At 55.9% G+C, this 14,759-nt stretch overlaps 1 protein-coding gene across 4 annotated transcripts in view; it reads right to left on the reverse strand.

Moving 5' to 3' along the window:
* SIPA1L3 (signal induced proliferation associated 1 like 3) overlaps positions 1–14,759 on the reverse strand; it is a 217,450-nt gene that overhangs the window by 6,318 nt on the left and 196,373 nt on the right. For 3 of the 4 annotated variants that reach the window (XM_039855054.1, XM_039855062.1, XM_039855065.1), the window contains 3 exons: positions 5,683–5,848; positions 4,675–4,921; positions 1,244–1,387 (listed from right to left, as the gene is read on the reverse strand). In XM_039855054.1, the coding sequence (XP_039710988.1) occupies positions 1,244–1,387; positions 4,675–4,921; positions 5,683–5,848 (557 nt within the window). The remainder of the gene's footprint in view (positions 1–1,243; positions 1,388–4,674; positions 4,922–5,682; positions 5,849–14,759) is intronic. The other variant, XM_039855069.1, reaches the window with a different exon arrangement.

The raw sequence follows: 14,759 nt of genomic DNA on the forward strand, positions 1-14,759 counted from the left end.
AAGTGTAAGGCTGGGGGAGACCAGAAGCCAGGCCTCGTTTGTTCTGACCCCTCTCCCTGCCCCCTTGCCGGCCTCCCTTAGAGGTCGGACTGCCTTCATCCTGTGGTCAGGGAAGGCTGCGGGACAGGACGGAGACAGAGGACAGAAGTAAACGAGGGTTTCCTCCAGGGCCACCCGCCAGATGTGGACTGGCTCAGTGTGGAAAAATGAAGGACTATATGGGTCTGGTTTAATCAATCTGTGCCAGACTTGTGCTGGGTACCGAGTGGTGACAGCCCCAGGCCCTGCCCTCCTGGCCCAGTGGGGAGACATACCCATCATTAGACAGCGACAGCCCAGACTGGTCAGGGCAGGGATGTGGGGGGCAGGTAGAGGGGTCAGGGCTGTGGGAGCCCAAGGAGGTGCCTGATCCAGACTATCAGGGAGGGCTTCCCGGAGGAAGGACAGCAAAGCTGTGGCCTAAAGAATGAAAAATGAGCCAGAAGAATATGTTCGTGTCTGCTGGGGATCCCATGAGTCCCACTTTATAGATGAGGAAACAGAGGCCTAGGCAGGTAAAGCCGTTTGTCCACGGCCACATGGGAAGAAAATGGCAGACTGCTAGCTGTGCCTGATGATCTGTTTTCCTTTTCTAGTAATAAATCCCAAATTTGAGCTGGGCACATGGCCTCATTTCCTAGCCTGCCCTGCAGCTAGGCGTGGCTGTGTGTGACTGGCCAGTGGAAGTAAGCGCAGGAGTGAGGCCTTGGGGAGTATCCTGAGGGAGGGACGTGCCCTTCTCTCTCCTGCTGGTGAGAGCTGGACGCCGAGGCAGCCGCGCCTTCGTGCTCTGTGGAGTCCCACACTTGCCCCGGGAGGCCCGCCCTGGGCATTTTCACCTGTGTAAAACGCTGTGTGTTTAAGTCACTGTTAACTTGGATTTTCTGCCACTTGCGGCCAAAGGAAAGCTAATCGCAATTTGGATTGCTACAGTTTTGCCCTGTAATAATAAAATAGGGGGCCACCTGTTGAGGGCTCATTCCGTGCTTAACGTGTTGTACGCACGCTGTGGGCACACTCACGTCCCTTATTTGTAGACAAATGGAGATCAGAGAAATGAAGACAGTGAGTGAGTAATAGGGAAGGCAGTGTCCCCTGCTCACCCCGATTCTGGAACCCGAGCGCATCCCCCCTTCGAAGCTCCGAGGCCCTCCAGTGATCCCTCTAGAGCACAGAGGGGCAGGGTCTGGTGCGGGGTGCCTACCCTCGTACGCCTTGGCTGCGTTGACCAGGCTGGACCACTCGAGGCCAGCAGCCGTGTCGGGCAGTGGCATCATCCCGGGGTCGAGGCGCCGCAGCGGCCGGTCCCGCCCATCGGCCAGCGAGAGCTCCGAGGCTGAGATGGTGGCTGGGTGGGGAGAGTGGAGACGGGGAGATGGGTAAGAATGACCACGCAGAGGAAACAAAGGAGCCAATGCACTGCTTTATGCTTTACATGTAATTATGCAACATTATGTAATTGTTATAGCATTAAATATAATTAAACATACACTATACTTATTAGATGACAAATGCCAGAGAAAACATCTAGCAGGGTAGGGGAGGGGAGGCGTGTCAGACAGTTATGTGGGTACGATTTTAAACTTGGTACTTGGGGAGGCCTCGCTGTGAAGATGGCGCTGCACGAAGCTCTGAAGGAGGGGAGGGAGCGAGCCGGGAGGCACCGTGAGAAGAGCATTCGGGCGGATGGAGCGGCCGGTGCGAGGCCCCCAGGGCGGGAGGGTGCCCGTCGCCTTAAGGAACACTGAGGCAGCCCATGTGGCTGGGACAGACGAGAGGCAGAGTGGTGGGAGGTGAAGTCAGAGGTGGCAGGGCTGGACTGCGTGGGGCCTTGTGGGCCGCGATGAGGCCTTCATCCCTTCGCGAGTGAGATGGAGCCACAGGACGGCTCTGCGCAGGGAGGGATGTGACCCAGTGCAGTGTTCACAGGGTCCCTCTGGCTTTGCTCAGGGGACAGATGGTGGAGGTGGAGTGGGAGCCGGGAGCAGGGAGGAGGCTGCTGTGATGGCCCAGGACCAAGTGGGGCTATAGAGGGACAAGTGGGCAGATCCTGGCTTTATATCGTGGGTGGAACCAACAGTATTTCCTGAGAGTGGATGTGGGTGTGAGACAGACGGGTCCAGGATGACGTCAAGAGTTTGGAGCTGGTACCGAGATGGGGAAGACTGGGGGTGGGATCAAAGTTTGTTCCTGGAGGCCTGGAATGTGAGATGCCGTGAGATGCGCACAAGGAGCCAGGGGATGGCGCTGGCCGTGGGAGTCTGGAACGGAGGAGCGACTGCCAGATATATTTTGGGTGGTCTGTGTCTGGACAGTGTTTTGGGTCACTATGGGGAGACCTGGTGAGTTTGGGCAGAGAAAGAAGCCCCTGAACTCTGAGGGTGCTGAAAGAGACAGCACAGGCAGTGCGCTAACAGCACCATTTGCTGCAGCCACTGAGTAAGTCCCATGTGCCGGGCTTAGATCCTGCACTTCAGCTCACTGATGTCTCACAGCCCCTAAAGGGGAGGGGACAGAGGAAGACAGTGAGGCACAGAGAGGCCAGCAGGTGCCTCGGGCAGGAAGGGCTGGGCCTGGCTAAGCCGGACCCACTCTGTGTCCCGAGTGTGTCCTATTGCCAGGTATTGTGCTGGGTGCTACGGGGACATCTAACGGCCTCGCCTCCACTTAGTGAGGAGAAGGTACCATCGTGACCCCGTGTTGTGTGGAGGGGGACACCGAGGCTCACTCTTGACAATGTTGGAACCCTGTTCTCAGGCACAAACCTGACTCGTGACGGATTAAAATGCCTGCTCCAGATGATAAAATGCTAACAAAAAAAATGAATAGCTACTGTTTTTTTCAGTATTTACTACATGTTAGGCATTACGCTAGCTTTTCCATGCACTAACTTGTTTGATTCTGATTTTTTTTTTAGCCCACGTTTTACCATCCAAGCAACAGGCAGAGAGGTGACACCTGTGAGTGGGGGACCTGGGCCACACTCAGGTGGCCCAGCTCTCTGCTGGATAAGTGAACATCGGGGGAACGCCACTAAGGCCCTGACCACCGCTGTGCTCGGAGTCTCCAGCCTGCCTCATCCCGCTGAGAGCTGGCTGGGGCTGCCCAGCGAGGAGGCAGTGGGTGCTGCTGTGAACTGCTCCTTGGCGAAGCCCAGGCCCAGGACTCCGGCTGTGCTGAGGGCAGATGCTACTCTCCCAGGCTTGGGGGTGGGGGGGACGGGGAGTCAGGATGGGCAGAGAGCTGTCTGTGCTTTGAGACAGAGGGCTCTGCTCTTAGGGCATCTCTGGTCCAGTGGAGGAGACAGACCCATTCTCACATAGTGACAGCCCAGACTGAATGGGGTTATGATGGAGAAACAGAAGGCAGAGGGATCAGGGATGGGATGGGGGCAAATCAAGGGGCGGTGGGGGAGGGAGGACTTCCTGGAGGTGGCGGCAGAATCTGAGTTGAGATGGAAAGGATGAGGTAGAGCGAGTCAGTGGCATTCCAGTCTGTCTTGTCTGTGCCTCTCCCTTAGGCACAGACACGGCAGTAAGGATGAGAGGCAAAGAGAGGAGATGCAGAGGGAAGCTTAGGGAAGCTCGAGAAATTCCCACTGAAACTCGGCCCCACTGGGCAGGGCTGTTCTTTGACGCGCTCACCGCTGTGCGCCCAGCGCCTGGAGCAGAGCCTGGCCCACAGCATTGTGGAATGAAGGTAACGAAGGGGTGGGTGCGTGCTCTGGAGTGTAAGATGGGGAGATGACCCCACTTGGGGCGTAGGACAGACCTCCAGGGAAGAGCAAAAACTGAGCAAAGCCTTAGGAGAAGCAGGAGTTACCGAGAACAAAGCTGGGGGCACAGCATGGCCGGCAGAGGGAACAGCTACGTAGAATGCCCTGAGGAGGGAGAGTCTGGTGGAATGGAGGGTCTCAAGGAGGGAACTGTGGAGTCCAGGAGTTGAGGTGGGACCCTGAAACACCAGGGCAACAGGGAGCCAATGGGAGAATTTTAGGTGGGCAGACAGACCCTTTCAAAAATGTCCTAGAGCCTCCTCCATCCCACACTGTGACTCTCTGTTTGGACGGTATAGGACTCAGCCCCCCAGTGGACACTCTTGCAGGAGACGCGTCTCAGGAGTCCGGAGTTGTCTGCATGACGTACCACACCCAGAGAGGCCAGGCAGCACCTGTCCTCACCACTCAGCGTCCCGCAGGGAGGCGACGGAGCCTTCCTAGCTGCGGGGTAAAGGACCACAGAGCCTCTTGTTGCTCTTCGCGCTGCCCAGGAAGTGCTTGGTACTGGGCAGGGAGCAGGGGTGAGGGGTTGGCTGATGTGGACTCCCGAGGCTCAGTGATGCACCCTCCAGTCTGCACCTGGAGGGACCTCCCATTTTGGTGTCAGAGGACCCCAATCCTTGGGTGCTTCAGACTCCCAGGTGACCCAGGAGATCCCCGAGGTTTGGCCAACGATCCCTTGGTCAGTGCCCACCCACAGAGCCCCCCGAGGCTCGTGTGCCTCCCAGTTCCCTCCCTCAGCGGACTCTGACACCGATGCCCTCTAGCCTTTGACCTCTAGGCGACCCGCACACCTGGCCCCCTGCTTCGCGACCCTGGGGTGATGCCCCCGCCAGCCCCCGGGTGCCCAGACTCACATTTCTTCTCTGGGAAGCTGCTGGCGGTGGTAGGGATGGTGCTGGGGCCACCGCCAGGCGGGTGGGGGTGCTGGTGCTGGCGGCGGGCGGGCAGCGTGCTGGAGGGGAAGGCGCAGGTGCTGGTGAAGAGCACGTCGCTGGGCAGGCCCGCCTCCAGGCCGGCAGGGCTGGCGAAGCTCGGCTCCCGCCGCCCGCTGCACAGACTCTCGTCGGACAGCGTCCGCTGCAAACTCTTCTGTGGCGACTGCTGCCGAGACAAGGGGGGCGCCTGGCATGGTCACGGCCTCCCCCACGGCCACCACCCTCGGGGGCTCCTTCCCATCCCGGACGTCTGTGGCTCTTCCCATCCAGCATCCATTTCTGCCCCCTTTCTGGTCAGAGTACCCCAATTTTCCCCTGGAGATTCGTCTTTCTCCACTTAAAGCCCATCTGGGTCTGGAGGGACAACTCCACCCCCAGTTCCAGCTAAGGTTAGGGAAGGCGGTGTGACCCAAGCTGGCCCAGTGAGAGCCAGTCGTTGCTAGGGACCGCTAGGGACAGGGTGCTGTCTTCCCCAGGGCTATGGTTTGCGAGATAGAGCCCTAGAGAGATTGGGGCCACCTCGGTCCCCGTAAGAGAGTACCTGCCTGAGAACATGGCCAATCACAAGTAGGCGGGGACGGAGGGGAAGAGGAACCAACGAAGCCCCCTATTGTGGCCCGTGGGACCCCCTCACTCTTGGTCCACGTGGTTGGGTGGGTGGGGGCTGCTCCCACCCTGAGCTCTGTGAGGACATGAGCGCCTGTAACAGCATCCCTTCCAGTCCCGAGGTCACTAGTGAGGAATAAATCCCCTGCGTGCCTGCCAAGCCAGTTCACACTGTGATGTCCTGACTGCTGGTCACGAAGCCACATACATCCAAACAGGGCTGACAGGCCGAGGGATGGAGCCCCGGCAGGAAGAGGCTGCAGTGACCGCGGGGGGGTGGGGCCCGTCCTCCCTCGCCCTCCCACACGGCCCGCTACGCACGCCCGCGTCTCGCTCCTGCTCTGGTGCCAGGTTGTCCATGATGATGAGCTTCTTCAGATCGTCCTCGATGGTGGACTTGTAGTTTTTCCGTGGGGAGCGGAGGTCCCGGAGGGACGCCCGCAGCCGCGGTTGCCCAAAGACGTTTTTTGTGTTGGTGTCCACCTGCCTGGAATGAGAGGGTCGGGGTCACGGGGGTCTCGGGGTGGCTGAAGTTGCTTCCCGAAGACGTCCTGACCCGAGGAGGCTCGTTCCACCCTGAGCTCTGTGAGGACATGAGCGCCTGTAACAGCATCCCTTCCAGTCCCCTGAGGTCACGAGCGACTGCGGCCTTCTGCATCTCGCCTGGCGTGGGTGTGACAGACGGACCCCGTTTGTTCTCCATTCACTCGCCCCACATGTGCTTCCTGGGAGCAGACTACATGCCACACCTGTTCCAGGCATGGGGGCAGCAGGGAACATGGAGCTGCCCGCCAGTCGGGGAGCCCGACGGTGGGCAAATGAACAGAAAGAGATCCCAGAATGTGAGGGAGAGAGAGGTGTTCGGAAGAAAAATAAAGCCGGTGCATGGACAGGGACGAAGGGGACGAGGACGGCTTTTCTGAGGGGTGACATCTGAGTGAAGCCTGGAGAGAGGAAAGAGGGGCCCACGGGGTAGGAGGGGACTCCATGCAGGGGAACGGCTGGCGCTGGGCTGAGGCCAGAACCGGCTCTGCTGGGCCTGAGGAGTGGGGGCGGTGGGGGGGCCGCAGGGCGGAGTGGATGAGTGAGGGTGGGTGGTGGGAGGCGAGGTCTGGGAGGGTCCCGGGCAGACTGTGTGGGAACCCCTGGGCCACCGTGGGGACTTGGATGGTGTGCGGGGAGGCTCTGCGGTTCTGAGCTGGCGAGCGCTGGGTCCTGATGCACATTTTCGAAGGATCGCTCTGTTGCTGGTCAGAAAAGCGAAACTCAGCCAGGCTGGGGGGGGGTGGGGTGGGAGAAGAGTGGGAGCAGGGAACAGTGAGAACGCTCCTGCAGTCAGCGGGTAAGCGGTGACGGCCCAGACCAGGGCTTCCAGCCACAGAAGACGGACGGGGCCTCGCAGGGGGAGAACCCTCGGGGGGACCGGTTCCCAGGGGCAAGTGCTGGGCCGCAGGTGGCAGACCTCTGGCCTGGGGGTTTCAGCCGCTGTCACCAGCTCTCCCTAGCCTTGGTCTCCTCACCTGTCCTATGGGGTAAGAGAGTTCATGCACCAGGAGGTGACTGGGAGGGTCCAGAGACAAGGCACCTGCACCCTGGGGGGAGGGGGGGTGGAGCTCCCCAACACTCTCCCATCCCCCCTTGCCCACTCGGCCTCCCACTCCAGAAGTAGGTCTGTGAGCCTGGGTCACTCTGATCACCGCCCTCTTCTACAGCGTTCCCAAAGCGGACCCCGCAGTGCCTTCTGGAACACTCTGTGGTCCACAAGCCAGAGGCGCAGCCTGGGGTTAAAAAAGCAGGAGACTTGGATGCAGACAGGCCTGGGGTTGATTCCTGCCCCTGCTTCTTCTTGCTGTGTGACCCTGAGCAAGTCCCATCACCTCTGATCCGTGGTTTGCTCATCAGTAAAACACGCTGACCTCACGGTGTTGGGGGGTTCACCTCAAAACATTCGTTCGGTGCTTTGAGTGAGGGCTGCTCTTCTAAGGGTTTGCTTGAGGCTGGCTGGCACCCGAGCTGCACGCACCCCTCCTCCTGCTCCCTTGCCCCCTCTGCTGGCTCCACAGGCCACCGTCCCACAGCTTCCCGGCCCGCCCCTGGGGCGCGGGGTCCTCCACTCCTGAGACTTCCCGAGGCCTCTCCCCTCCTTCCGACTCTGGCCTTTGGGCTCAGGTCTTAGTTCCCTGGTGAAAACTGGGCCCCTGACCTGAGGTGTCACCACGCCGAGAATAGAAAAAGCAACAGCGAACAGGAACACAGCCCTCACCGTGCAGCAGGCACCATAACCACCCTGAGGACTCCACGTACACTGTCAAACCTGCACGGCAGCCCTCCCCACGAGCCACTGTTACTATCACCCATTGCATGGGAAACTGAGGCATGGAGAGGTAAAGTGACTATACAGTACTTATCCCAAATCGCACAGCCTGTGAGTGGAAGAGTCGGGATTCCCACCAAGGCCGCCAGGCTGCAGAGCCTACAGGGCACTGCTGTGCTCACTGCCATGTTGACATCACAGAGACGGCACGTAAAAAGATGTATGGCGTGTGGGACATAATCACATTTGGTTAAAAACATACACTTTCACATGCAGAAAAAATTCTGGAAGAAATGAACAACGATTACCTCTGGGAAGCAGGAGTCATTAGAAGGTAGAAAAACGGACTTTTACTTTTCATCTGATGCCCTCCTGAACTGTCTGAATTTATTTTACCATAATCACGTGTTATGACAATAACAATAATGATAAAAACTAGTTTTTAAAAAGCTGACATCTAGACTTCATCATTTTTTACTTAAGAAAGAAAAAAGAATCTTTGAACTTATGAAGAAATAAGATTCTCGGGCTCCTGAGGGTTTTGAAGTCTACATTTTCTTTCTCATTTTCTCAGCTGCCAGCTCTGGGATTTTAACAAAGGGAGGAAGAGAGGGTGGCAAGTTTTTTCTTGTTAGGTCATATTCCTCCCCAAATTAGAATTCCAGGTCTAGGGTAATTCTGGTTCTGTTGGAGTGCCTCTGGGCAAATGAAGAGCTTTAGATCCAAGAGCGAAACAGAAAGACACAAAGAGATTTATACACCTGGAAGAGAAAATGCTCCTCCCATGGGAGCTGGAAGGGGACCTACCGTTGTCCCTTCCCTTTAGGTTCCTCCGTTTCCCAGAACGTCCTGCACAGGGGAGCGTGTGGCTCAGAGTGAGGCATGCCTCGTGCTCTGCCCAGCGACCCGGGGAGAGGGCAGGCCAGGCCTTCGGCGTGAGAGAGGGCGCCGTCCACGAGGCCCCCCCTGGAAGGGGTGTAAAAGGCCTGCTGAAAACCTTAAAACGTGCTCTCCGCGCCCTAGGAGCCCTACTTCTGGGAACGTGTCCTGCAGAAAGCCCTGCATCGATCCCCGTGTGCCCTGAACAAGGTCCTGTCTTTGGAGCAAGCGCAGGAGCAGCCAGCAAGGGAAGGGCGGGGCCCCACGGAACAGACCGTCCAGCAGCTGAGGAGTGGAGCCAAAATCCACGCCGTGGAAAGAGGTTCACCCCGATAAATAGGTCACGGGAATGAAGAAGTGCTGTTTACAGTGTGAAATCATTTTTACAAAATAAAACTGCACATAGCTTAGCTCCACATGTTGAATTTCACCAAACTCAGCTCCAAAACCAGGTATGTGGAGAATTCACTTTCTAAAAACCTTCCTCACCACAGCCCACAAGGTCCCAAACAACTGTCCTGCCACTTTACCCCCCCCCGCCCCACCTTCCACACAGGCCTCCCAAAGTTCCTTCGGCAGACTAGGCAAGGTCCTGCTGCTCGGCGTGCCCTCCCAGCGTTCCCCACGAATGGCAGCTCCTCACCCGCCCAGCTTAGCTCAAATGTTACCTCTGCCGAGGGGCCTCCCCTGACCACTTATGCTCTGGTGCTCCCTCCCAGGCGGGCACACTTGGTCACACAGTCCTGTGCTGTTTCCTACTGCGTTCACCTCATGATTATCTGTCGTGTGTACTGCACGTTTGTGGTCCCTGTCCTCACCTGCAGCCTTCTACATTCTGTGACCAGTGTCGGGAACGGGGCCTGCCACATCCTAGGCAGTTACATGTAGTTGTCAAATGTGCACCATGTGGAACCAACCTTCCAACCAACCAACCAACCACCCTCCCTACCTTCTTTCTCCCTCCCTTTACGACAAGCTTAAATGATTTTTTAAAAACAGGAAAAAGTATAGAGACACTTTGAAAGGTAAGCCACAAGAACACGAGTCTTCCTTCCACACCATTTAGTTTGTGTTCATGTGCTAAGATCTCCTTCCCAGACCCCAGGGCTGCCAGGTCTAGCGCACGCTCCTAACTCTACAGTGGAGGCTGGCTCGCCGGAAGGAATCATGCTAGAACGTTCTCCCTGACCCTCGCATCTGCACCTGTCTCGTCTCCTGCAGCTTCCATGGCCTGACACTATTAGCGGGCTGCCGTGATGTGTCTGAAGGGAAAAAGTATGACAAAATTCAGTTTGGAGAGTCAGACTGATCATTTTTGCTCTCAATCTCTTTCTTCTTAAAGAATGTTCCAACGTGTTCTCTAAATTGCAAATTTTAAGCACTACTTTAAAATGGCATTAATTCCGGGTTGAAAAAAAATGGGGCTTGTACAGCTTCTCCCTTTTTCTCAAGATCTCTGGTGTCTGTGACTGTCAAAACCTAACCATCTCCCATGGTTAAAGAGAATGAGATCACCTTCGATTTGTCAATACGGAACCGTCCCCAAGCTATGTGACAGAAAAGGGCAAGAGATAAAGGCAGAAGCGCAGAGACAGGAGGTGACCACAGCATAAGGGGGGGGTGGGGGAAGCGCACAGTCCCGCAGCCTGGTCAGTCTGGCCGGTTTCTGGAAGGATGCAGAAGGAAGGAAACAATGGCTGCTTCTGGGGAGGGGGACGCGGTGGCTGGGGCCAGGGGCGCAGAGGCTGTTCTCACTGCAAACCTTTTGTACTATTTCTCCCCCTGTGAGTATTTTACGGTGCAAAACACAAATGAAGAAAACCACCGGAAGAACATACCCTCCTCTCGACCTTCTGACTGACAGCACTGGACAGAATCTCTAATTCGCCCAAGCTGCCTGAGCTTTGGGTTTTCTCATGTTGTGGAATTAAAGCTCTTACGTTAGAAAAGAGAAAGAAAAATCATAAATAAAGCCCTGCAGCGAGGACCAAGACAACAGTAACTTCTTTTCTTCTTGACAGAAGGGCCGACCAGAGGCTCCGACTTGGCTGGGCCTGATCCCAGCTGACTTGGAGTCCTGGCCTCCAACTGGGGCGGCTCCCTCGGGGCCAGGTTAATTAAGCTAATTAGCACCACCGTAGGATGCCTGAGCTGGGGTTCTGCCAAGGGCTGGCGACGATACTCACAGGTCTCTCTCTGTGCCTGAGGCAGCAGGCGGAGTTTCCTGGAAGGATGGCTGGGAGAGGGCCCCGGAGTGGGGGGCAAACCTACTGTGGGGTGCAAGTGCTGGGGAGAGGCTTTCCCCTGCTCCTTCCATGGCTGCACTGTGCTGAACCCAGGGGCCCTGAATCTGAAAAAGGAGGGTGCCCAAATGCCAGGTGTCAACCACCAGATGTCAGTGCCCGTCAGCCTGGCCAATAACAACCGGGCACTTCCCTACGACTCACTGAATCCTCACCCCACCTCTGGATGTACACACCCCTGTTGTGGACTTCCAAGGCTAGGGAAACTGAGGCACAGTGAGTTGAGGACACCAGAACCCACGTCTACCTGATGGTCTGAGCCACCCTGAGATTCACTCATGATGAAAGCAAAGCTCTGTGCAGTGTACGGAGGGTGATATCAGCAGCTCCTGGCGACACGGGCCCTCGCCCGGGGCCAGGACGCCTCGTGGGCTGTATTCTTTCCTCACGGCGACAGGTTCTAGCATCACTTCACTCTGCAGGCGAGGGCGGTGATGAGCTGAGAGCTTCTGATACACCGTGACAGTGAGCCGCAACGTGAGCCGACGCGGTCAGACAGAGCTCCCTCTCCCAGGCTGCCCTTCACATGCATCATCTCACTCACTCCCTCAGGGGCCTGCACGTGGCAGGCGTGACTGGGGACCTTGCTCTCCTACACACCATCCCACAATTAAGGCAACAACAGGAGGCTGTTCCTTGGGGCCTGCCTCCTCCTCAGCGGCCCGGTGTCGCCGGGGCAGGGCCGAAACGCTGTCATCCCCTGTTCTGCAGCTCGGACTCGGTGCTGGGGGTCTCACACGGATTAACTCAGTGAGTCTCCACGACAACCCTGGAGGTAGGGACGATGGTCACCAGTTAAAAGAGAGGGAAATGGGTTAAGGAGGGGGTGAGCAGCCAATGAGGGGTTCCTGTCCTGACCCCCATGCTGTTCTGCCCCTCTAGAGGTTGGGACAGGACAGGGCAACGAATTAAGAGTCCTGGGACAAAGTGGGCAAAACAGGGCTGTCTGGCCACCTGCAGAGGCAGAGCTGCTGGCCTGTCCCCAGCTTTAGCGGGGGCCTGCAGAAGGGCTGAGTGCGAGGGACCTTCTGTGGCAGATGCTCTCAGTTCCCTCAGAATACAGATTCTCTGGCCCTCACTAGCTCACTCTGTCTTTCGTTCACCAAACAGCATGTGCCAAATACAGGCGACCGTTCCCTCTGAGAAACGGATCCTCAGAAAACGCAGGTCACTGCCTTGGATGCTTGTTCTCCTTCAGTCTCTCACGTGACAAGATACTGTTAGTTATCTTGCTGGGTATAAATCCTGGCTCTGCTACTTCTTAGCTGGGTGACCTGGGTTAGGTACTTCTCACTGTGCCTCAGTTTCCTCATCTGGAAGTGGGAATCCTTCTCGTGGGACAGCAGGTCTGTACGGCCTGAGTGGAGCAGCGGGGCTGAAAGGCAGGGCTCCCTGTGCTGGCTGTGGCCCTTATTATTCCTCTGGGGGATGCACAGCCTCAGTCAGGCTGCTTCTGAATGCGTTAGCGGTCTCTGACCAGAATCGATGGAAAACGAGGCAAAGAAATAGAGTAGACAGATGTGGTAATTACTCCTGGGGGATGAGTTCATAGTATTTGGTGACCTTGTGGGGACAAAAATGACAAAGCCAACAATCATAATATTTGCAGTGATTAACCTTAACCAACTGAGTGAATCTGGGCAAGTGACTTAACCGTTCTGTGCCTGTTTTCCTCATCTGGAAAATGGGATGCAAAGTACCTACACCTCATGGTTCTGTAGTGAGGATTAAATGAGTTAATGCAGGTAAAGGATTTACAGTAGTCCCTGGCAGTGCAGATATCAATAAATGCAGGTAAATCGTTATGCAAAATAGTTCTTATGCTTTGGGATAAAATTTCAGCAAGAGCATCACGCATAGATTAAACAAACATGTTTAATCTCAAATAATTTAGCTGGAAGTGACAATGATGTTTTCTGGAAAACTAGGTTAGGTGACTCAGAAGTGTCTCTGACAATGACAAAGAAAGACACTATCTTGAAAATGCTCAGGGAGAGTTTGAATAAAAACAGCTTTATGAAATGGAAGTATGCAGACAGACAAAAGCGATAATTCTAAATTAACATACTATCTTACACATGTGATTTAAAAATGTATCTATCAATGAATATTATAAGAATCCGTGAAACTATTTTGTGTCCCCAAATATTTTATATATTTAGTTTACATATGTTTATGTAAACATATACCCATTTGTAAAAAGCCTTCCCAAGATCTTATCATTGGGAAAGAGAAGGTGCTTGTTTGTTTAGGATTGTCACGTGTCCAGGTGTATTTCCTGAGCACCCACTATGTACTGGGCACTGGGTGGGGCTCAGGGTGTCTCTGCTTTCAAAGGACTCTCAGTCCAACAGTGCGACAGAGAGGAAGTCGCTAGCAAATGACCGTCTGACATGCCTGGTGTTTTCATGGTGGAAAGGAAGCAGCATGCGGTGGGAGGGAGGGAGGGATAGTCTGGATGGAGGTTGGGAGGGCCTCTCTGAGGAATGCGTGTCTGTGTTGATACCTGAGGGCTGGTATTATAGGTTCCCCCAGAAAAGATATTCTGAAGTCCTAACCCCCAAGAATCTCAGAATGTGACCTTATTTAGAAATAGCATCTTTCCACAGGTAATCAAGGTAAATGAAGCTATTAAGGTGGATCCTAACCCAGTAAGACTGGTGTCCTTACAAAAAGGCGGAATGTAGACAGAGACCTGCACAGGAAGAAGGCCCGGTGAAGATGAAGCAGGGACTGGGGAGGCACTTGTAAGCCAAGAAATCCCAGGCTGCCAGCAAATCAACAGAAGCTGGGAGAGAGGCATGCTTCTCGGCCCTCAGAAGGAACCCACGCTGCTGACACCCTGACCTTGGACTTCTGGCCTCTGGAACTGTGAGACAGGAAATTCTGTTGCTGAGCCGCTCAGTCTGTGGTAGTTTGTCTCGGCGGCCGTAGGACACCAACACGGGGGTAGGGGTAAGCCAGCTGGGGGTGGGGAGTCCCCGGGCAGAGGGAACAGCATGCAGGGGAGGGCGGCCAGAGCCGCTGCCACCATGGAGGAGTGTCACAGGGTCAGCGGGGCCTGGCCCTCTGGCCACCCTGAAAAGTGGGGGCCTTGCAGGATCTTGTGGGGTTGAGGTGAGAATGAATGAGATGCCTGGCTCATACACTCGCTGATGAAGCACCCAGGGTGTCTGGTGACCGAGTGTGGCACCTGCTTTCCCGTAGGAGAAATGGGCAGTGAAACAGAGAAAAGTGACAGAATGATGGCAGGGGCTATGGCAGGCTGAGAAGGCCCACTGGAGGAGGTGGCATTAGACTGAGCCCCTGTGGAGCCAGCCAGATCTGGGGGAAGAGCACTCGGCACTGGAAGAGCCTCTGCGAAGGCCCTGAGGCCGGCCTGTGGTTGGCAAGCAGCCGGTGTGCCTGGAGGGGAGGGCGCGAGGGGGGAGTGGGAGGAGACGCGGGCAGATCGAGCAGGGTCTGGGCAGGAGTTTGGGCAAAGCACATGGTACAATGGTGCCTGGTACAAAGTATGTGCTCAGTAAACATGAGCCTTTATAATTAATCCTGAGAGTGGGGAAGCTGCTGAAGTTTTAATCAAGGGAACGGAGGATGAAAACCCAGTTTTCAGAGCGCCCTGGCTGGCAGTGAGGTGTGTGAACTGGATTCTCAGTGTGAACTCAGCAGGCTTACCTGCCTGCCACCATCTCCAGGGACCCGCTTCTGTCTCCAGACACCTCTGTTCTCATGAGCTCTGGGTCATCCACACACTTGAATGGCTCTACCCAGGTCACGAGACAATGTTACAAACAGGATGGAGGATGGCACATCTGCTCACACCCAACAGAAGAGCCTTGGACCAGGATTCCCAGGCTCCGATCCAAGCTCCACCCCTCACCAGCTCTGTGACTCTGGGCCTC

This window comes from Pteropus medius, unplaced genomic scaffold (genome assembly GCF_902729225.1).
Source record: "Pteropus medius unplaced genomic scaffold, Ma_sr-lr_union100, whole genome shotgun sequence".
NCBI classification, from domain to species: Eukaryota; Metazoa; Chordata; class Mammalia; order Chiroptera; family Pteropodidae; genus Pteropus; species Pteropus medius.